This window comes from Canis lupus, chromosome 37 (genome assembly GCF_011100685.1).
Source record: "Canis lupus familiaris isolate Mischka breed German Shepherd chromosome 37, alternate assembly UU_Cfam_GSD_1.0, whole genome shotgun sequence".
NCBI classification, from domain to species: Eukaryota; Metazoa; Chordata; class Mammalia; order Carnivora; family Canidae; genus Canis; species Canis lupus.
The window spans coordinates 13,698,052-13,723,046 of NC_049258.1; the positions used below are offsets into that span (position 1 = coordinate 13,698,052).

Genomic DNA, 24,995 nt, shown 5'->3' on the forward strand with positions numbered 1-24,995 from the left:
ATAGTAATCTATTCAATACAGGTACTCTTGATGTAATTGATCCCTTATTTACATTTAAGATGTTACCAAAATTTAACTATGTGGGGACAAATTCTAAACTCTTAGAACTCCATCAGAATAGGATTGTATATCTCAGATTCTTCTAGAATTAAGCTGTTTCATCAGAATGGAACATTTGTTTTTTTTTTCCTCTGACTTCCTCCATTTTAGTAAGAGTAGCAGCAACAGCTGTGACCATTTATTTATTAAGTGTTTACTGACTATTGGATTCTGTGTTAGGCAATTTACATGCACACTGGAAGTGGGTAATGCTATTATCCTCATTTTACAGATGAAGAAATAGAGAGTAAATAATTAACCCGAGACCACATACTTGATCCATGCAGAGCCTGGATCCAGCCTCTGTCTCTCTGATTCAAGTTCATTCCCTAAATCACAGCACAGACCTTGCCTTACATTAGTCCCTTGAAACTTTGAAGTCCTTTCACCTGATACCAAGGATGTCCATTAATAGCTCACTTGACTTTGTATCAGATAAAGAAACACTCTCTTTTCTCATCTTCTTTAAGAAATTAAAATTTGTCTTGACAAAGCGAGATCTCTTTCTGAGATCTTAAATCACAGTAGCAGGAGAATCTGGGGAAGGAACAGCAAGTTTTCCACAGACCAACACACCCTTCACTCTGCCATGCCCATATAATGATCAAGAACATTGCCATGTGTATTAAAATATCTAAGCTTTATATGATTTGATTGGTGTTTAATTCTCAAGCAACATGTGATACAGTGACAATCCAAGTTCAGGGTTTTATTTCTAATGATACCAGTGACATCCAAAGAAGTATTGGGCGCATTATCTCCTATCTTGTTTCTTTTTTTTTTTGGAGATTTTACTTTTTAAATAATCTCTACACCCAACATGGGACAAGGACTTACAACCCCGAGATCAAGAGTCACATGCTCCACTAACTAAGCCAGCCAGGTGCCCCTCATTTTTAATAACTATAAAATATTGATGCTGGAGTGATAATTATACAGAGTATTTTTAAAGGACGTCGAGATACTCGAGGAAATGGGACAGTATTTCTAGAAGGGACAGCAAAGACCAAAATAATGAAACTATAGAAGTAGTAAAAGTGTAAGGATACACGTGTAAAAAAATAAATAAATAATAGAGTCCAGTTGGCGAAGCACATTCTAAAAATAAAATGTCAGAATACTTTGAAACTTCAATAGAACGTTTTGAGTTTGTATTTCCACTGAACAGTTAGGTCCTTTGGGTACATGTGGCCGCAGACAACTACTGGGAGTCTCTCTCTGTTCTCTTCCTCTTGAGATGTACATCCAGGTAGAACAACTTTTTGCACCAGTGAAAAACTATGCAGGTCAGTTACCTACAAGGTTCCTGCTTTACTTCCTCCCACCCCCCATGTCAATTTTCCAAAGTGACAAAAAAAAAAAAAATCCAGTTCTTTCAAGAAGGGACTGAACTGAACATTTTTTTTTCCTTAGGAGGAAAAATCTATGCTATTTCCTTGTAGATCTGTTATACAATACTGAGTTAAAGAATTAGGCCTATTAAGGCAAACTCATTAAATTTTAATCATTAAGAGCCCTGTAGATGAAATTTTCTTACTTTTATATAAGCCTATTGACTTAGAGATAAAAATATATATAATAGAATTTGTAAACATGATGCTGTACAAGCATATCATGATGATCACCTCTTTGTAATATTAAAAACATTTAAAATTTTGAGAAGCACTGAGAGTTTCTGAGTTTCCGATGCCTGTGAGGTAGCAAGAGGCCACCTAGACTCATGAAACCTGAGTTTTGACTTAACACTACCAAGTTTTTTAAGGAGCCCCTTCAGAAAAGCAGGATTGAGTTGATAAAATGTAATGTCTAGTGAGGAAAGGAACTGTTACAGCCAAAACATTAACTTCTTTTTTTCTTCCCTTTTTCCTTTCCTTTGTATATTTAAAAACCCAATGTTGATATGCTGGGTTCCATCTATTTTTGTAATAATAGTACATACCACCCACAGTTCCTTGGTTATTATATATATATATATATTCCTGTCAAGCTGTTACATGGAAAAGACATTTTTAGAACTAATGTTTGTAGAAATTGTAACACCAGAAAATTCACATTTGTGTTGGAGAATTGCTAGCAATGCTTGCAGTAGAATGAGTGTGGTGCTCCAAGATGGTAATGAGGACAGGGGCTGTGTCCCAAGGTTTTACTTATAAAATCCTATCAAGCATTTAAATGGTAATGAAGAACAGGAAATACCAACACTGTATTTTCGAAGAATTTTGCTGGCAGATCTTATCCCTAGACAAGTAATAGTTAAGTAACAAGGACCATTTGCCTCCAGTCTGTTATTCTCTTTTCATTGCTCTTGTCTCCCCTTTTGTACTCTACTCCTGCCTCCCCTCCCCTTTTAACTCAACTGCACCCCAGCCCCATGTGTGAGTCCCTCATTGCCCTAAGTCTGCCCAGGATCACTACTCAGTGAGGGCTCCTGTAGGACTTCCATCCCCATCTCAAATCAAGCCCTTTGGTTCTGTGTCCTGCCTCACTGGATCCATGTTCCCTGGGGTCCTTTGAGCAGACACATAATGTATAATTATTCCTAATGTGCCTTCTCTGGGGAGCCAGCATGTGTCCACCCCTCTGTAGCACATAAGGCACTACCTCTGGAGCGGTGATCAGAAATTGAATTATTCTTTTCAATTTGCCTGATGTTTATTGGGTACCTTCCTTGTGCAGAATTCACTATCAGGGATTCAAAGAATACAGTGCTGTTATAGCCCTCAAGAATTGGCTTAAAATTTTTTTAATTAAATAATCTAAAGCAGGGGTCATCAAACTTTATCTCTAAAGGGCCAGATAGTAAATGTGCTATGCTTTGCAGTCCAAGGAATCTCTGTTTCAGCTCTTCAGCCCTGCCACTATAGTGAAAAGGCAGCCATAGACAGTATGTAAATAAATGAGCATAACTGTTCAATGAAACTTTATTTACAAAATCAGACGGGGGGATTTTTTTAGACCAGGGCTCACTGAGCCCTGGTCTAAAATCACAATCTCTTCTACTCTCCTGATCTGGCCCTAGCAGGTCAGAGTCCATAAAACAACTAACAACAATAAAAAAAAAAAAAATGATGATGATTAAAATAAGAGTCATTGGGTCAAGAATGAAGTAGTTACTTGAGGATGCACTGTCAACATTCACAGGCATATATATAGGATGACCATCAAGACTTAACCCTGTATGTGTGATGAAATCCAGAAAAATAATTTTTGGCAGAAGAGAATTCCGTATGTTTACACTGACGTAGGGTTAATAGAGGTATTTAGGCCAAGAGAGAAAAACAATTCCTTCTAGCATCTGAATATATTTCAAAATGTACCAGGGATAAAGAGTCAACAAAGAAGATAATTTGCCTCTGTACCTAAAGATACTTTAAAAATATGTAGATTGTTCATGTGGATGATATAAAAATTTAAAGGTAATAGAGGCAACCTGAGCTGTTTTGTTTCCTCCTCCCCCTGCCCCCTGGCAATGCAATCTCTCTCTCTCTCTAAAAAAAAAAATAGTAAAGGTAACAATTGTAATAAAATTTGAAGAATTTGAAGAAGAGGAGGGAGAGGAGAAAAAGTATAAAGAGGAGTTTCTCTATAGTCCAGCAAGAGAAATAGAGATAGATATATAGATGGTAGATCAATAGCTTATTGCAAAAGCAGCATGTGATAAATGTTGTAAATGGAGTAATTTTCTATAATATTAATAAACCCCAAATGTCAGTGGATAAAGACAGTGATAATATTTTTCTTGTCTTATCACCACCCAGTGAGGTGTGCATGGCAGCAGGAGGATGGGGGCTGTGCTCCATGCAGTGACTGAGGGACCTGCACACCTTCCATTGGTAGCTGGACAATTTCTAGAGCCTCATCCACTTCTGCTTGCAGCTGGGAGATGGAAAGGTGGAGAGAGCACACCATTTCATAACCGCTGACACTGGGGATGTCAATGACCAGAGCAACTCATGTGCTATTGGGAAGACCCAGTCTAGGTTCAAAGAAGGCTGGGAAATGGGGTCTGTGTGTACAGGAGGAAAGCAGGAAGACAAGGAGAATGAGCACTAGTATTCTCTGCCACTGTTCTAAAACTGTTGACAGATCTGAGAGAAATAGTAAGGGTTTCATAGAGGTGATGGTATTTGAGGTGGACCTTGAGAGAAGGGTGGGACTTTGATGGATGGGAGTGGATTTTGAAGTTATGGAAGCAAATCCACTGAGGCAAGAAAGTCCAGACTTGTGCTTGGGAAGCAGTAAGTAGTCTTGGGGAGCTAATGTGTAATAAGGAGCTAAAGTTGCCTGTCAGAAGCATAGACCATTGTTCTCTACGCTGTTTTGTGCAACTGACGTGTTTCTGAGAGGCCAATTTGCATGGTCACAGCTCTGTATATCACCAGTGTGAAAGATGGGCTAAGAAGTTGAGGGTAGAGAAATTAGAGCCAGTGGAAAATATTGTCCCAATATGTCCCTTGCCTCCAGTTCACAGTATATTCCTTCTGTTCTATTCCTCTCAGCAAGTCTCTGGCTACCTACCTGCGGCTATATTACCAAATCACTACATCACTTGGATGGGAGGCTAGGAAGGGGGATAGTGCTGTCTGCCTCTACTAACCATGCTTGTATACCACGGTCACCTTGCTTATCAGATCTCCTGCTTCAAGCCTCCTACCCAGGGATGTGTCAGCACTGCTACGACTGCCTCCATTGGAGCAGGGTTCTCCATAGAAGCACCAATGGGTTGTCTATGTATTTATACGTATTTAATGTATAATATACGTTATATCATACACCATATAATAATATATAATGCATAATATATAATAATGTATATAATAATAACATATAATAGCTAATGTAATATAATGAGACTTACTATAAGGCATTGGCTCACATGATTATGGAGCCAGGCATGCCCCAACGTCTGTAAGGTGAATGGGCAAGCTAGACACCAAGCAGAGCCAACAGGGTAGCCCCAGTGTGAAAGCCATCAGACTTAAGACCTAGGAAGAGTTAAATTTCTGTTTAAGTCCAAGGGCAGGAAAAAGCCAGTATCTCAGCTTGAAAACAGGCAGGCAGGAAGAATTCTCTCCTACTCAGAGGAAGGTCAGCATTTTGGTTCTACTCAAGCCTTCAGCCGATTGGATGAGGTTCACCTACATTGTTGGGGGACAGTCTGCTTTACTGATTTAAATACTAATCTCATCCAAGAAACAACTTCCCAGAAGCACCCAAAATAGTGTGTGATTAAATATTGGGGTACCCTGCGCCCGGTCAAGTTAACACCTAAAAGTAACCATCACATCTGGCACGTGGGTAGGTTAAGCATGTTCAGTTACCAGCAGCACTTCACAGGGATAGAGATGCTTTCCTCTTGTTCCAACAGTCAAGAATAAATAGGATCCACCTTTCACCAAATCTCTCACTATAATAGATACACAGTAGAGTTTAGGACGTATAGAGTGGTAATCTTTCAGTTGCTTATTAGCACTTTGCATTTGTAAATCTGTGTGAATATGCACCATCTAGTATGATCCTTATATTCATGTACTGAAGCTATTCTCATCTCCAGTTTATAGATTTTAAAAAACCGAGGCTTAGAGAAATTAAACAGGCCAAGTTCATATAGTAGTGGGAGCCATGACCAGAGACATGGCAGCTTTGTTGCACAAACCTTACCCTTACCCAGGCTGCACTCTCATGCTTTTCATACATTCATTAATACTGGTAATAAGTATGAGCATTAAATGACATAATGTACGTAATACTTAGCACAATATCTGCTATGTAGTAAGATCTCAGCAGACCTGCTTGTTATGGGTTGTAGTAATATATAGGATACATGTCTATTTTTTCCAAAATAGAATGGATTGAAAAAGTGTACATTTTAGGTGGGTGAAAAAAACAAGTCTGACCCTAGTCTTTTACTGCCAAGGCCTCAAACTCCCTTATTTCCATTGTAGCACAGATGCAAAAAGAGTATTTTCTTCCCCTCTACCATCTCTAAATGGTGAGTAGATATAAAGTATCTCATTTTTTAAGTACTTTTTGCCATTAAAGAAAATACCTAAATCACCACATAATCCAGAGTGTTCATGAGAGAGTTTTGTTTACAAAACTGTTAAGGTATGAAAGAGATGACTTTGTTAATCTTCCACAGAGCACAAGTCATGAGCGACTGTCGGCCTTTCATAGGTAGGGAAAGATATTCAAGATGCACAGTCTTGACTTGCCATAGATTGCCAGCAGGTCACCAGTGTAAAAACCTATTAGCAGGCTTAGATTTCCTCATACAGGGCTGTATTAGTTCTCATACAAATCCTTCAGTCCTGTAGGAAGACTTATTTATTTCAAGGTTGGTTTATGTGTTGGTGAAAATTGCATCTGTGAGATGAACTGAAACAAAGTCAGGCACCAAGCACTTCTGCCTCCCATTTACTACAGCTTCATTGGTTCTTTATTTTTTAGAGCTATTGCTTCCCAGTGACGGATGGGCCGAGAGTGAGGTCCCACCTTCTCCACCACCACATCCCATTCTGGAATTGGGCACTGAAGATTACAGCCACAGGTATTGATAAAATGATATATCGTAAATGTTCCCCCATTATGGTGTTTCTGGGAAAACCCAGCAACCTTATTTTAACTCTATTTCTTTCCACAGTGGAAATCCCAGCATCTATAATTCCTTTTCAGTGAAAACTTCTCACAGCTAAAACTAATAGTTTAGAGTGTTCATATTTTGCTTCTTGGTATGTAAGATTCATCATATATTATAAAATATTTAAGAAACTTGTTGAACTTTCTTTTAACATGTTGAAAAACCAGAGAACTCAGAAGGCTCTATGGGAAGGTATAAAATAAAACTGAGACGACATAAAGCTTTGTGGGTTTTTTTTTTCATTTATAATTGGCAAACCCTACAGGTATTTTAAAAATAAATGTTCCAAGAAAGTTAATGGAATCTAAAAATTAAAGCAACACCATATATAATCTAAAATATTGAAAAGAGTGCCCAATACTATATCCACTCTGTAATAGAAACAAAAAAATCAATGATTTTTAGAATCTCACAAGCATGAGAGAGAGAGATTTACTAAGTATACACACCATCTGACTCGTGGAATTCATAGATTTTGTTCTTCTGATGAGTTTTAAAAATCATTAACTTGCCCCTTTGCTATTTTCTGTATTTATTATGGCTGTTAAAAACTGTGTATTTTATTCCATTCTATGTCCCATGATAATCCTGTGAAATTTTTTCATTTTTCTTGCAGCAATGCTGTTGTCATTCCTATTATGCTTTTTATTACAATCTGCTAAAAATAAAGCAACACAAAAAGAGTATAGCTAACTCTATTAGCTAGAAGCTTACATATATTTAGCTATCTCTGATTCCTAAATTTTTGAAGTCAGCTATCTTACTCAAATATAATTTTGCCAACTGGATTGATAATTATAGTAATGTTCTAGATCAGTTTTCTAGAGGTTTCTTTTTTTTTTTTTCTAGAGGTTTCTTGAAAGAAAATGTGGACATATTTGGTTTTGTTCATTTCCATTGCCTGCCTCCATCCTGAAGCAAAAATGACAGTTTGGTGGCCATAACAAAACACATTTAAAAATGATTGCATTCATTCTACTTTACTGTTTATCATCTGTACACATGCAAAAGTGTTGGGATAATGCAAAGATGAATCAGATATAAAGCCTACCCTCAAGAAGATGGTAGGCCAATAGGTAAAAAAAATGTCAACTAGCACACAGGATACAAAGTAGTATTTACTAGAAGGTATAGATAAAAAGCCCTGGACGTCCAAGGTAGAGGAGAATGGTTCCAGATGGAAGAATTGGGTTAAATGTTATGGGAAAAGTGACGTTTCATCTAAATATCAAAGTATGAATTGGAGGTGGACATGACAAAGGCCCAGGACGGAGGGGAATTTCAGAGAGAGGAAGCTGGGAAAGGAAGTTGATTTGTGCAACTTGTATCATGGCTGACTGGCCAGATGTTAAAGCCCAGAGTGCAAAGATAAGGAATACAGACTTCCCTCATTAGATAGTCCAACCTTGTGGTAGGGTTTCAGCAGACAGCACGATAAGACCTGGGTCTTAATTGTGTACAACATGCATTAGGTACCTGGAGAGAGGTTAATATCCACTTGAAGCCTGAGACTTTCTGGATATTTTCTAGGGCAGTAACAGTGAAAGGTACTAAGGATCTGTACTGGGGAGGGTGGGGAGAAGCTTTCAGATGAGAAGCTTTCAGGTGAGGAGAAGCTCTTCAGGTGAGAGAGGGCATCGGACATATTGCAGAGATGGAATTGTCGGGAGTTAGCAACTGCCTTTTTGGTTGCTTCAGTGTCTCCACAGATTTCTTGGGGGGAGGGAACAACAATGGGAGGTGCTGAGGACAGTATCAGGTTGAGTGAGTTCAGTTGTGGATGGAGAAAGCCACAAACAAGGATAGTCTGGGGACTGGCAAGAGAAGAGAGGGTTGGCAAGAAGGAAGAGAGGAACAGCATGGCTGGAGAAGAAGGGGCAGAGCCAAAGACATTTTTGAGATGGAAGGAACAAATGTAAAGCTTTGAAACTCTTCCCTTTGGGATCTCGTGACCTGCACCATCCTGCTAGCTGCTGCGTTGCCTAGGTGACCGGCAGCAGCAGGGGGGTTTGGGATCTATGGAACTTGGGATGGAGGGAGGACTGGAAGGGAGCCAGGAGGGCTGAGCAAGGGAGGCTGCCCTGGCTTTCAAAAAAAAAAAAAGTTAAAAGCCCTCTAAAAGGGAAAAGTGGTGCTTTAGGGATGTAGCCAGTCTTGTGAAACAGAAAACAACTATTGCATGAGAAGTGAGACACGCATGTGATCAAACTTAATGCCTGTATCTTGAACCAAAATGACATCAGGAATTTACTGGAAAGTTACTTAGAGTTTTATGACACCAATTATTGGACAAAAGTTTAGAATATATGTGTCTAAATACAAAATACATAGAAAGGAAGTATATTTTCTACTGTGATATCTCAGGGAGAGTTTAAGGCAAATTAGTAACAGGTGGAATATATTGAGTTTTATTAACAGTTTAGACAACATTTGGTTATTCCCTACATGTTCATGTTTTTTCTCTCTCCCTTCTCTCTGGATTCTCTGTGTCTGTCTCTCCCTTTCTCCCCCTCTTCCCCGCCTCGCTCCCTCCTCCCTTTCTGCATCTACTCTCACTCATAGTAGCCAATTGTTGAAGCCTATTCATGGATGAACACCTGAGACTTCAGATTTTTTTTTTTTCCCATACCTCTCAAAATCTTCTTCTCCTTCCTTTTTATTTCTGACAGTTCTCCTTGAACATTCATGGCTGGGTCTTCGATGTCTTTCACATTCCTGATTTGTCACCACATTCAGGACACTGGCATATGTTTCATGCTACCTTTATTTATTCATTATGCAGCATAATTTGACATTGAGCATCATTTCTATTTGATAGATTCCCTGGTTGCTCATGCTGAAAACATGGCCTTTATCTAAAACATGTCTTTGGCCTGCTGTCAGCTTGCAGTTTCCCACAGCCTCCACTGCAGCCCACTCAGCCATGAGCACATGCTAACTTTCTTCAAAATTAAAATATGTCATATTTTCTGGTTAATTGTTGTGTCACCCTTTCCCTCCAAAAATTTTCAATTTGTAGCATAAGATTACAAATGGTTTTACTAGTCTCACTTACTGTCTAAAATATTTCCACAGTAACTAATTCAATACTGCACCTCATTATTTAAGTCCACTATATGCTCATATTGGCTCTATTCCTGTAATTTCTCATATTACACTTCCCTCCTTAAATATCAGCCGTATCTTGCCTTATTTCTTATTTTGTACCTTGGCAAAGTGGGTCCTTCTACCGAAGATTTCAAAACATATACTTGGTCATATTCAAAGCAATGGCAATAGAGTATAAATCACTTTCATCAATTTAATGGATACATTCAGGTATATATAGTGTATATATTTGGACATTTGTTATATTTATAGAAAGCAGATTTTTATTTCTTGATTAGCTTTCATTGTATCTAAATATTTGTACCAAAAAATTCACTTTAGATGGATCCTTACTTGATGTTATTACATCAAGTGGCATTGCCACCTTACTTTTTTTTAAGTGGGGATGTGGATAATTGTTTTCCAGAAGTCTCAAAAAATTTGAGTTTTTGTATTTAATTTGCCTAGTTTGGTAAAGTAAGACAATAAAGCAGGTTAACCAGTATGTTACTCAGTTGGGTAGATTCCCATAGTCTCCCTTGAGCAGATCACTTTAAATGCAGTGTGACCTAAGTTTTAATGAGGAATATTCATGTTGGACCTAAACCACCTCCCTAATGGTTTTCATTGTAACATAGGGCATCTGTTTGGGTTAACCCTTTGATTTCCTTTTTACTTCATGGTATGTAGCACTCTACTGAAACAAAAAGCTAACGTAGAATGCAAGCAGCATAAGAGAATAAATGAATCTGCACAAAAAGGGAAACTTTTGATTTCTATAGAGTCAGTATCAGCCCACTTGTACCCCAGGCTGGCCACCATTTTAGCCACAACTTTTATGGCTCTGAGAAAGACAATGTTAAGAAACCACAGTCCTGGCCCTCACTTTGCCACTGGCCAACTGTGTGACCTTGGAACATCAGCCTCCTCTTTGGGCCTCCGTATCTTATCTATAAGATGAAGAGTTAGATGAGGTGATCTTTAATGCCTTCCGGCTCTTAAATTCTCGGATTCTGTGAAGGCCATGAGTCTTTCTGACACTAAAACCACATCATCACAAGAGATCAAAGGATGTAAAACTAAGTGCAAATAAAGGTCGAATAACACATTTAAAGGCAAGTGCTTCCAAAACAGCAAGGCTCAGGGGGGAAGCTCATGTTCACAGTAGCCTCTCAGAATTCTTCTTTAAAATGGGCCGAAACAATTGGAGTGTTATTGTTACACCAGGCCAGTGTCAGTAACACTGGTGGTGTAAGGATTTTTGCTCACAATTGGCATATTTGTCATCACTAGTTACCACATCTAATATACTTTATATATGCCAGTGGTTTTTATCTATGAAAATAGAAGTCAGATACCAGCAAAGAAGTCAAAAAAAAAAGGAAAAAAAGAAAAGCTTTATAAAGAGTAGATTTGAATTTCTTGAGAAATTTTCATGAAACTATGTACCATTTCTTCACTGAAGACTATCTCAGGCCCTTTCTAACCTACAGTAATAAAAGAATTACCAGCTCACTTTTATTAAGCTCTCCTTGTGTTCTAGATACTACTGTTAGCATATACTGTTATCTTTATTTCTTACGACTCTACACATTCTAATACTGTCTACTGTACATACTAGTACACAGAGGCCACACACCCTGGCACATTGCTCTGAAGTGCAGGCTCCTAACCATCACAACACAGTACCCTCAGCCACACTTGTGATGAACATAACATGAGGTATAAACTTGTTGGAGTCACTATACTGTATACTTGACACTAATAAAACATTGTGTCAAGCTTACCACAGTTAAAAATAAATAATATTGGGCAGCCCGGGTGGCTCAGCGGTTTAGCGGTTCAGCCCCGGGTGTGATCCTGGAGACCCAGGATCCAGTCCCACATCGGGCTCCCTGCATGGAGCCTGCTTCTCCCTCTGCCTATGTCTCTGCCTGTCTCTCTGTGTGTGTCTCTCACGAATAAATAAATAAAGTCTTAAAAAAATAATATTTTCTTAGAAAAAAGGGAAAAAATTAAAAATAAATAGAAGAGGGGGCTCTTAGTCACGGGTCTACTGAGACTTGGACAAAAGCAGAGAAAGAAAGAAACCTGAGAAATCCTATCAAGGACTCGCAAAGCAAAAATGTATGATCATTTGGGAAACAAATGCAAGTCTACTTATTTACTTGCTTAGTTATTTCCTAAATTCTTCTACTGGCACTTACTCTGTTCCAGAATCTATGCCCTTTACTTTACAAATCTTTATATTTTTACTTTACAAACTCATTTTATCTCTTAACAACCCCGTGAAGTAGGGAGTGTGGTTATACCCATTTTATGCATGAGGAAATTGAAGCACAGAGAGGTTCAGTAACGTACGTGGGTCTCACAGCTAGACAGGAGCAAAGCCAGGCTTGCTCTGGCATCTGGGCTCTTGAGCTCTGCACTCTGCTGCCACCTGTCATGGGTACTTCCTTGAGCCACTTGCTGTATTACAATAATGGAAGTTCATTTATTCACTCAGCAATATTATTATTGCTGCATTTTAATTTTAATATTGCTGCAAGGCAGTATTGAATGTGCATAACTAATGGGTTTCAAGAAAAGATTAAACTTATTTTGGTATATTTGGCTAAGAAATTAAGATCCCCTATACATTTTAGAAGGATTCTCATTCGTAAGAGTTCATTCTTTTTATTGTTGCTCTATTGTTTATAGTGTCAAATCCCAACTGTTTGAAAACCTCTACTTCAGTACTTTCAGATTTATCAGATACTTGATTTGAGTTTCACTGAATTTAAAACTCGAATAAAGTTATGCTGAAATGAGCCACCATATTAACTTTCTAAATATATGAGAATATCAAGGGAGAAAGCAGCTGTAATTTAATTTATGAAATTTATAAATATGATTTATTTCTAGACCAAGAAATAAGGCATTGTCTATAATTCCCTTGTATAATCTCCTCCATCCTCAAGCAGAATAAATAAAATATTTAGCAGAAATAGAATTCTCTGAGATTGACTACAAGTACTAGGAAGCCTATAATGGGTATTTAATGTATCTGGTGTCTAAACTGTCAACTGTGCTTTTGATGTTATTTCCTTTTCATATTATTAATGAGCAGAATATTTTCTCAGTATTAACATTACTTTTAGGAAATAGGCCTAAATAAAATTGAAGACCAAGCCACTGCAGCCAGCAGTCTTTCAGCAAGATGGTTTTCTCTGAAGGATATAAGCCTTTCACTTGTTTTGAAAGAAAGGGCATGCTTAGCCCTCAGAAATCTCTTAACCCCGCTTTTAGGCTCTGCGAATATCTGGTGACCTCCTTTGAAGTGCCAGTTCTTTCCAGGCTCGGCTTTCCCATTTGAAGTTATATATTGTACAGCAGGATCCCAATTAGCAGAAATCAGTGAAGAGGAAAACATGATATTAGCCAGAGAATATTTTATTTAAATTGTAGAGTGTGATAAAATACATAAAAATAGAGTTGCTACATCTCATAAAAGCAACCTGAGATTCAAGAATCGGTTGATAATACATGGTTGGGAGCTAGAGAGGGAACAACGAGGGGCTGGGTTCAAAATGAGAACTGCTTCCTTTACGAAAAGAGAAAAAAAAATCATTCTAAATCTAAATACGGCATATGGCTTCTTTCCACAGCTCTGGGGTGGATTCGGCAGTATATTTTCCAGATCAGCACATCCACTTCAGATCTGTGACACCGGCCAGGCAGCCCGAATCAATGAATCTGAAAGCCTCAAAGAGCATGGACCTTGGTAAGTGAGGGTGAGTGACATCCAGGTCAGCGCTCCAGCCAGCCCATCTATCTTCCTGAATGTCCTCCCTTTGTTTCCTCAGCTCCAACCGTAGGGGGCAAAGTCTGCCCAAGCCTGGAGGAGGGGATGTTGGTCATCCCATCTTCCTGTCTCCTCTCCCACATTTAATTGTAATTACCCCCTTTTAAATGAGAGGTAAATGACATTTTTATAAGGTAGTCCATATAGGTCAGAAAAATGTGATTATTCCTTCCAGATGATCTGAATGCCATAAGCATCGGTAACTCGCCTGCCTTTATATTTGTACTCTCACCTCTGCTACTGTCTTTGCAGTTCTCCTGTACATAGCCTCTGCGGGGCCTGGGAAGATAATACAATTAACTGAATCCTCTTCCACGGGGTTTCTCATCTCGGTGTGCAATGGATAGGGATGGCACCAATGGGGAAGGTTTCTCTCTTTAAATGCCCATCTCCAGATCCTGTTAACACAAGAGGGGTAAAGGGTCCTTGAGTTTGTCAGATTGAGGGTGTCAAGGTACCCTGAATCCATGCCTGAACAACTTCATCGAGGTTCTCTTCTTAGCTCTTTGGGGAATTTCTGTATGACTTTCGGCTGCTAGGGCAGAGCAAGGGCCCTTGGAAACTGTTCTCCAGGTCCTAGAATGGGGGACCCCAGAGGACATCTCAGACACCCAAGCACATCGCTGTGCTCTCATGGGCTGTTGGAGAAAGATTGTGAGGAGAGAGAGGACTATGAGAGAAAGGTGAAAACTGCACAAAATAAATCCTCAGCAAATATTCATTGCTGCTGGGTGCTCACAGGCCATGCTTTGCAAATGTTTTCTCTTGAGATGTATTGCATATTTCATTAGTAGCAACAAGAATAGAGAATAATCAAAACCGTATGCTCCACAAAACAATCTGATAAATAGTGCTTATCGCTAACTCATTTACAGGAGTTAAAAAAAATGTTCAATCATGATGAAACAAGAGAAGTTGATTCTATTTTCTATAAATTAACTAGATTACTAGGATACATTTGCTCTGATCACCCAAAGCAAGAGAGGGATAGAAAGTCTAAGCACTAGTCAGAAAAGGGGATTTTCCCCAGTGTGAACCTTTGATAAACCAAAGGAATATTGTATGACAGTGACCTAGGCTATTACTAAAAATTTGAGGAACAATTTATTTTTATAAAGTGCTTGATAAATATTTTTTGTTCTGTCTTCCCAACTTCTCTGAAGAAAAACAGATAAAAATCTCTTAATTTAGGGCAAGAATATATTACTATTTTCCTCATTTAATTAAAACAAAAAGTGACCAGCAATATAGTTTCAAAAAAATCTCTGCAAAAGAAAAAAAAATGGCATTCAGTTTAAGAAAGAAAAATTGCTGTCCAATTCGTACAAATAAAACCCAAGGCATATCCAGAAACAATGTACAACCCAGAAATGTACTTCTGGGGTTTTTTTGTTTGTTACTGAAAACTTGTTTTTGAGAAGTTTTCTTTTTTTACATTGAAATAGCCCTTCCAAAATATGTATAATAGCAGTCACTGATTGCATTCTGTTGTACTTCTACCATAAATGACGATAGGAATGTTTGTTCAATTTAGGTCACTAGGTAGAGGTCATAAGCTATTTTCTTTAGGACATGAGTGCCAAAGCTTTGGCTTAAATATACTGTACAGCAGAAGTGGTAAAATATGGTATAAAAACATTTCATATACGATCCAAGTTTGGTCTCTTTCAGAAAATGCCAGTTTAAAGCTAAGAGTCTTGCAGAGGGCACCGAGGGTCAGCATTCTAGAACCATTCTGAACCCTTGTCCCCTAGACAATTGAGGGAGCTCAATAAATCTGTTGGTTTTCTTAGTGCATAAACTCAGATGATACCAGAATGGTAAACATTTCAAAGTGTCTTTCCTGTTTGGTTAGGTGAAAAGAATATTGTTAATTTGTTTTATTTTCTGTAAGTAGCAGTGGGCCAACATAAGGAAATAATATGTTTACTAAAAAGGATAGTAGCTATGCTTATAAGGATAGCAGGATCAAGATCCCATTTTCAAAAAGGGAAAAATCAGCCATCAATCAACCCACCTTAAGGTATTTAGGCTGAATATCAAATTAATGCTTTTGATAAAAAGCATTTTGGACCTGGGAAAAGAGCAATTTCATATGGTTCAAAATTTTGAAAAATAAAACCTTTTATTTATCTAGTATTTTATGTTGGATAGTTCTTCTATACAAAGTCTGCAGGACTCTTTGAAGGCTAATGGTCCCCATTAATAGTACCTTTGTTTTTATTTCATTTTTGTTGCTGAGTCTAAGGTAGCATTTTAACTTGCATATTATGTACAAATTATTTTAAAGGTGAGTGAGTTCCATTTATTTAATTTCACTCATTTCAAAAGACAGCACTTGAATGGGGGGGAAGCATTCTTATCCTCAGATACAAATATGATTTAAAAATAGTTTGCTATGTATACGTAGCACTCTATTTGTTGCACCATCTATGTACATATGTCTATATCATGTGTTGTGGTTTTTTTATAATAGTTGTATGCTGTTATGTGAATGAATCTGGATTTACAATTGACTTTCCGCCTTTTGACTAAATTTGGGATTGAGAGTTTGGGTATTTTTTTGGTTTGAGGTTTTTTTTTTAGGGTATCTATTTGTATTTCACATTCTGTGATTTGCTTATTTATATCATTTGCCAAAAAAATCGATTTCTTAATTTTTTATCTTTAGAATGTTGTAATGGGGGCATTGGGTTGCTCAGTTGGTTAAGCCTCCAATTCTTGGTTTTGACTCAGGTCATGATCTTTCAGGCTGGGAGATCTAGCCCCATGTCAGGCTTCCTGCTCAATGAGAAGTCTGCTTGAAGATTCTCTCCCTCTGCCTCTCCCCGCAACTCTTATACATAGGCATGCACAAACGCAGGCATGTGTATGCGCGCTCTCTCTGTCTCACTACCTACAGTAAATAAATAAATCATCTTAAAAAAAAAGATGTTATATAATTGCAAACAATTTCTCACAATCCATTATTTATCTTCTTAGTTTGATTATGATATCCTTTACTATGAAGATTTTAGTCTCATGGTAAAAAATTTCCATCTTTTCCTTCATGACTTTTAGGTGTTATACTTATCACATTATTTTCTTCTAGTACTTCTAAAGGCTTTTAAAAAAATGTTTCCAATCTATAATATATTTATCCATGGTGTGTGAGGTGAAAAAATGTTTATTCAGGATAATAGGCAAATTATTAAGAACATTTCTTGACTTTTATATCCTTTCCCCATTAAAGCAGAATGCAATAACATTGAATACTAAATTTCCTTACGTACATGGGTCAGTTTCTAGACAAATTCTATTGATATATTTGTCTCTTCCATGCCAATGTCACCCTATTTATATTATCATGCTATTACAGTGTATTTTGATAACTTATAGGAAACACTTCCTCTGATTTTTCTTCTTTTGTAAAATCTCTCTGGCTCTTCATATACATTTACTCCCATATGAACTTTAGGTCAGCTCATCAAAATGAATTTAAAGATTAAACAAGAATGCTTCCACTGTGTGTGTGCACACACATGCATGTGTCCATTAATTATGACTTCATTGATGGATTCTTAATAGAAGAAATGTTTTTATCAAGTTTCATAAGTGTCCTTGTATCCCTACCTTCTTAAAAAGTTTACTTGCTTATTGTGTTTAATCAGTAATGGATGCTGAATTTTTTTAAGTAAGTTTTAAGGATCTATACAGAATGACCATTCTGTGTATTTTGTCCTTTATTAATATAGTGAGTTTTGGTAATAGATTCCACAATATTCAGTCTTTGTTCTTTCTGAATAACCCTCAAATTTTCTCTGTACTCAAAACAAGGTAGAAATGAATAGTATATTATCTATGTTCTCTAAAATGTAGGTATAAAACTTACAATTTGATTCAGTGTCATTAATTCCTATATATCCATTATAGATTTTTTTTTAGGTTATTCTGCCTCAATATTGTGAATACTTTTGCTGGCATGCATGTGGCCACCTTAAGACGGATCAGAAATGATTAAAATGATGAATAGAAGGAAATTTATTTTTAAATAATTGGATGTAACTATGCTTATTCAGAGGGGTTAGGGTGTCATTTTCTGGGTTTTCCAGAAAATCAATCTTTTCCTACTAATTGTAGACTTTCCTCTATTTATTTAAATTACCAGAATTACTATGTTCAGTCTGGATCCCTTTAATTTGCTCATAATTGAGCTTGTGTGGGTGTTGAGTTGGAAGCTCTCAGGAGCTGAATAACACAGCTGCCTCTTTGGCCTTTGGCATAGGGTTTTCCCCCAAAGAGCTGCCCTTTTGGCAACATGCCAGAGAGTTACATTCAAAGACTTTTTGATGAGACCTAAACATCTTTAATTTCCAAGCCTGGTGTTTTATGACCCTGTAATACTATTTAAGAATTAATCTGAATTATTCAAGGGACAGCGCTTCAGTATTTTGGCCCATCCCTTGACCTAATCTATAGGCCTATTCAAAGTTCAGTTTAAAATGCTGTTCCCCACAAAGTTTTTGTTAGTTGTTTTGGATTTTGTGTGTGTGTGTGTGTGTGTGTGTGTGTGTGTGTGTTTGAGAGTTTTCACTTTTGTTTCAAATTGGCCTTCTCCCATTTCAGAAGGGTGTTCTGTAACATAGTTAGAGAAGACTGAAGACAGCACAGATGGAAGCTGCTGGCCAGCTGTCCTGCCTCTGTTCAATGAGAGGAAATGAGCTTCAAGTGATGCATGAGGCATTCAGACAAAAGTTTAGGAAGTTCCCTGACAATGAAGATCGTTAACATTCCATGTCCCACAGTCTCTTAAAAAAGTTCATGCACCTTGGATGACTCTAAGATCTATAGTTCAGCAATTTTATTTTTCTGTTAGTTGCTTTTTCTGACTTTTCTTAAGATGGAAAATGTTTGTAGATGCCCACAATTGAAGGAAATTATAAATAAACTGATTTCTAGGATCAACAAAGGTAAATAAATACTTAGGTCATGTTTTGAATATAACCCCCTCATACACGTCAGACGCTCCTCTTGGAGAAGTTAGGTGTCTCTAGTATTTGAGCAAAGATGGGCATGCAAAAAAGTTAATTAGCCCCACTCTTCTAATATTTTCTCCTTAAAATGATTTTTTGGCATGCATGTGCAAGTGTTCACAGGGACTCAGGACAGTCTCTGTTCCCCCTTCTTCACAAGGCTAGCTGCCTGGCCTGTATCTGTAGGTGCCCAGAGGTGGGGTGGAGAGTCAAGACTCTCCAAAGCCTCCTCCAAATCCTTAAGGCCTGCATGACAGGATGCCCACTGCCACACACACACACACACACACACACACACACAAATTTTTTTTTTTTTTTTGTAGAGTGAGGTATTTCCATATGCATTCTTTGCAATAAGACAAAAATCCTGAACAGTAAATACATAGAATATTTATAAAATCATCTGTTCAGATAATTGTGATGCTGGTTTATCAGTTAATATATATTATGTATGCCATGTAATCTATTAATAGATATCTTAATGTAAATTTGCATGTATATCAATGGATCGTCCTCATTGTCCATCAATAAGCAACATCTCTGATGATAGTAAGAGCTGCATGGTGTTGTGTAAGATAAAACTGACTCATTAAAAGAAAAAACAAAAACAAACTTGGTTGGTAAGGAGGAATTAATGGTAACGCTAACAGAAAATATCCATTAACTACCTGTGAAAGACGAGGGAAGAGTACCAGGACATAGTCAGGTGTATGTCCTAAGCTTTAGGAAGTCAAAATTAAGGAATTGCAGATAATGTTTATCATCCATTAAACAAATGTTTATGGAGTGCATATTGTGTACCTTCAACACTGAAGCTTCAATTAAAAAGAATGAAATCTTGCCATTTGCAACAACATGCAGGGAACTAGAGAGCATTATGCTAAGTGAAATAAGTCAATCAGAGAAAGACAAACACCATATGATTTCACTCATATGTGGAATTTAAGAAACAAAACAAATGAACATAGGGGAAGGGAAGGAAAAATAAAATAAGATGAAAACAGGGAGGCAAACCATAAGAGATCTAAACTCTAGGAAACTGAGGGTTTCTGGGGGTGGGGGGGATGCAACTAAGGATGGGCATTAAGGGGGGCACAGGATGTGATGAGCTCTGGTTATTATACTGCAACTCATGAATCACTAAATTCTACCTCTGAAACTAATAATGTAATATATGTTCATTAAATTGAATTTAAATAAAAAAATAATAAAACACTGATGCTTCAGGAGAAAATATGAGAAATGGTGTTTGCTGCATGTATCTAGATTGAAAGTCTAACAGGAAAGGAAAACCCAAGAGTTAAGGAAAGATTCCCAAAAGGAAATTCTGGCATGATGATGATAACTTATCTCCAAGAGGAACAAAAGGGAGAAGGGTGAAGATACCAGTGTGGCTGCTTCAGGAACTTACTGATAACCTTGGGTATGTAGAAGAGAGGAAGAGAAAAAAGCAAATGGTTAAAAAGAAAAAGGAAAATGGGAGAGAGTAGCAGTCGTCTAAAAGAATAAATGCAGGAAGAGCTGAACAGCTGCTTGAAGCTCGAAAAACCTGTAAGAGTTAGACAGCCAGGCTATTTTTAGAACACGAAAAAGAAAGTGTGTGAGGGGCCCATTGTTTAGAGCACCTAACAGCTGTCAGGTGGAACGCAGAGCCACCCGGTTCCTGTGTTAATTTTATCTTCATGCACATAAGAGAATGATGTTCAAACGGGAAAAGCATGGCTGCCAGCGAATGGAAGGAGGCAGTTTATATTCCTGCACACTAAAAGCATCATGCTTCTAGAACAGTGTCCCTGATCATGAGAAATTATGAAAAGTACACACCTCACACTGGAGAACAGGAAGCAAATTATCAATTTCCCAATTCTGATGAATTCCAGAAATGACTAGTGAAACTACTGATCCCAACACTGATCCACAAAGAATATCCATGTTTGTGAAATGAAAAGAAAAAGAAAAAGTGGTCATACAACCTCCATGAGAAGGATCTCAGAAACAACTGATGTCTCCTTTTCTTTTTGAATGTACTTCTAGACCTAATTCAGGAAAATATGATAGTTCACTTTGATCTTTCTAACAGTATGTCAATTTTTTATTGAAACGGCTCAGCGGTTTGGTGCCGCCTTCAGCCCAGGGCCTGATCCTGATCGAGTCCCACGTCAGGCTCCCTGCAGGAAGCCTGATTCTTCCTCTGCCTATGTCTCTGCTTCTCAATTTGTGTCTCTCATGAATAAATAAAATCTTTAAAAAAAAATTTTTTTTAAGAAACTTACAGGCCAAATCATACAGGAGAGTAGGTAAAAGCATGAGAATGTCCATTCTAAAGTTGTGCTAATTAAGACTCATAGTCATCTTGAAAGGAACAATATAACATATAGGACTGGGTCCTGGGAGCTTCTCCTTACATTCTGAACAGAATTTGATGAAGAGTGGTGGTGTGTAACTTGAATGAGGGTGGTACGAAAGGCATTCTTACCAAAGTTTCAGTAGATGCTGCCTCAGAGAATTGGGTAATATATGAGACTGACAGAATTAGCATTCAGCTGATTTCTCCAGAACTCAAGGCAGAATTTAACAAAGAATGACTCATCCATCTCCCAGGCATTTGTTGGCTATTCACTATATCCCAGGCCATATCCTGGGTGAAGAAGACTAAAGCTCCTCTCCTGTGGTGTTTTCATGCACGTTGGGTAAATAGATGAGAGAGCCTTACCCAAGTAAAAAAAATCAGAAGACTTCAGATAGAAGTGATTTCTCTGAAGCCAAATCCAGATAGAGATGAAGACTGGGGAGAGGTGAGTCTACTTTAGAGAGGGTGATGAAACATAAAGGTGATGTCATGAAGTCAGGTTCAAAGAAATCAATTGTCCAAGTACAGGATTTAGGAAACTGGTATAATAACAGTGACTGAGGATGCCCTATGTTTTAGCTGATTGCCTGATATGGCCAACCTCAGAGGTGGTTCTGTGTTGCCAGATCAAGGAAGATGAGAGTTTCACTGTACTCTGGCCTCATCATAACACATCTATAGTACTGTATTTAATTCTGGGTACGGGGATCCCTGGGTGGCGCAGTGGTTTGGCGCCTGCCTTTGGCCCAGGGCGCAATCCTGGAGACCCGGGATCGAATCCCACATCAGGCTCCCGGTGCATGGAGCCTGCTTCTCCCTCTGCCTGTGTCTCTGCCTCTCTCTCTCTCTCTCTCTCTGTGACTATCATAAATAAAAAAAATTAAATTAAATTAAAAAAAATTTAAAAAAATTCTGGGTACGATATTTTAATAGAGACAAAAACAGGGTGGAATGCATCCAGATATGATAATGGGCCTAGAAACCATGTCTGATATAAAACAGTTGAAAGAAAGATATCTTGCCTGGAAGAGAGATGGCTTAGGAAGCATATGAGAGCCCTCCTCAGATATTTTCATGGCTGCTACGAAAAACTCAAATCTGGGGGCACTTGGGTGGCTCCTTCAGTTAAGCGTCTGAGTTCAGCTCATGTCATGATCCCAGGGTCTTGAGATCTGGCCCCACATTGGCTCTCTGCTCAGCAGGTAATCTGCTTGTCTCTCTCCCTCTTCCTCTGCCCCTCCCGTCGCTTTTGCGTGCGCGCTCTCTCTCTCTCTCTCTCAAATAAATAAATAAATAAATAAAAAATTTTTTTTAAAAAACCCTAAAATCTGTTTGAAATTGAATTGCACCCCAAACATATCAGGTGATGATGGCCACACCAGAAGATTCACCATATTTACAAGCTTTGAAATCTATGAAGATAATAACAGAAAAATGAATCCTTGTTTGTGGCATATTTGGAGTGCAAGGAAAAAAGTAGAAATAGAAATTCAAAATTCACCAGAATCGCAGAAAAGGGACCATAGTTTACTTTTCAGCGTTGGGTAAAGGATATAAGTTCTTTCCTTTTTTCCTTAGTGCATCTTAATATGCTTATATAGTTAACCATACAGGTTATAAATGAAGTCGGTGGCTAGGTGTTAAGTGAATTTACAGAAATTATTTATCAAGACTCAGGCTGATTTCTAAGAGATGTCACTGATGAGAAAAGAAGAACAAGTAAGGAGAACTTACAATAACTGATTTCACATACAGTAACAGCAATGCCATCCAAAGCAGGCCTCTTTCTAAACACGAAGAAAATCAATATTTGGGTCAACTAAAACGTAACATATAATTAAATTTTAGATAATTGCCACATTTAAGAATGAAAATATATCAAAGACTAGTATTAACATTAACTGAATCATAGAGATATAGATCACTTTTCTATCTCTGTAATGTAACTAGATCATTATATTAGATATAGAAGAATAATGCAGATTCCATTTAAAAGCAATTAGAATAACTATTTGGGTTGAAAGCAAATGCACAAAACTCTTCTGTATGTGAAGAACATGCTTCTGTTCCTATAAGTCTGTATATGTGCTTTTTTCCTGCTTTATTTGCAATCCCTAAAAAAATATTTTCAAGAATAATTTGCACTTTATGTTCATTATTACTATTAATTGGAAAACAGTGCCTTTTGTGTAGAAAGTGTACTTCTATACTACAGGAATACCTCATTTCATTGCACTTTGCTTTGTTGCACTTTGCATATACTGTTGTTTTTTTACAAATGGAAGTTTTGTGGCAACCCAGAGTTGAGCAAGTCCATCAGACCCATTTTTCCAACAGCATTTGATCACTTTGTGTCTCTGTGTCACATTTTGGTAATTCTCACTATACTTCAAGCTTTTTCTTTTTGTATTTGTTATGGTGATCTGTGATCAGTGATTACAATTTGCTGAAAGCTCAAATAATGGGTAGCATTTTTTAGCAATGAAGTATTTTTTAATTAAGGGACTTTTTTTTAGACATAATGCTATTGCACACTTAATAGATTATAGTATAAACATAACTTTTTATGCACTCGCAAACTAAAACGTTCATTTAACTTACTTTATTGCGGTATTTACCTTATTATGGTGGTCAGGGACTGAGCAGCAATATTTCTGAGATAGGCCGTTCTTTTATATTTTAGACTTGTCTGAAAGTTGTGTGTGGCACATTCCAGGCCACCACTCTCATACACTTTCCAACAAGCAGGTGCTCACAGATACCTTGAACACAGATGCTCTCATTTACCATTTTTGAACAAATGTCTAAGAAACACAACTCTCTTATATGTCCCTACCCAGAAAAAAAAAATCTTCGAAGCATGAAGCATCCCTTTTGATATACAAATACTTAACCTGAAGCCTAAGACATAAGGCATTCGATGCTATTTAGTAACAGTATCAATCATGGAGAAGTTAATGTTAGTGGTAGCGTCACAAGTGAGCCTGTACATCTCCTACACATTTTTCTTATAATTGGTGATAGACTTGGCCTGTTGATGTTGGTTAATTCACCTCAAGTAAATATTTTGAGAATCTGAAGAAGCCTGTGGGTTTTGTGTGTAGATCCTTAATTCAATCGCTAGGTCACAAATGGTGTCAACTGTTACCATGTGGTTTTGCACAACACTCATATCTTCTTAAATTGGGGTATTGCTTGGTGGAATATGTAGAGAATTTACAAAATCAGTGTCTGGAAGAAGAACCCAAAGCTCTATTATCACACAAGAGATATAAAGAAAACAATAAAGTTTGGAAATACTTGTAATTGAAACATAACTAATGATATTATGCCAATAACCCATGCAGATCTTTCTTAAATTAGCCTCTATTTACAGTATTATTTGTGCTCTGATAAGAAAGCTTGATCAATGGAGGAACTGTCTTGTCCTTTAGAACTGAAATTAAATTTTGCATTAGTCCACAAAGTGCTTTCTTCTTTATATTTTGTACCTCAGCCAAGCCTCTATGTCTCAGAGATGTTCAAGCATTTTAAAGCCAAAAATGAACTTTTTCTTATTTGCCTTTGTTTTCAAATCCATTGTTTATATTGAAATGAAATTCTGCATTCCTTTTTGAAGAACTTTTGTACTAAAATAAGGACATCTTCATAAATATGAAGCTAAGAACACCCTTCAAACAATGAAACAAAACACTTACATTTTTCTTGCAAATATGAACCAAATCCATTTTAGTGGTTTTAAAGTGAGATTTTGTTAGCTGAAAATATTATATATAAATATACAATTAAATAGTGTAACAACATATTGCATAAAATATACACGTTAGATGAGGTTTGGCAGTTTTATAATTATCTCTTCTATGTAGTGTTCAGAATGATTATTAGCATTATTAGCAATGACTGGTTATTAGCAAAACTTTTGATAGAGATTAAAACTGCTATAGGGAGGTATAACTATCTCAT

The 24,995-nt window shown here is 37.4% G+C and overlaps 1 protein-coding gene across 4 annotated transcripts in view; it reads left to right on the forward strand.

Annotated features, from left to right (window-relative positions):
* PARD3B (par-3 family cell polarity regulator beta) overlaps positions 1-24,995 on the forward strand; it is a 980,882-nt gene that overhangs the window by 587,009 nt on the left and 368,878 nt on the right. For all 4 annotated transcript variants that reach the window (XM_038585495.1, XM_038585493.1, XM_038585496.1 and 1 more), the window contains exons 14-15: positions 6,550-6,649; positions 13,474-13,589. In XM_038585495.1, the coding sequence (XP_038441423.1) occupies positions 6,550-6,649; positions 13,474-13,589 (216 nt within the window). The remainder of the gene's footprint in view (positions 1-6,549; positions 6,650-13,473; positions 13,590-24,995) is intronic.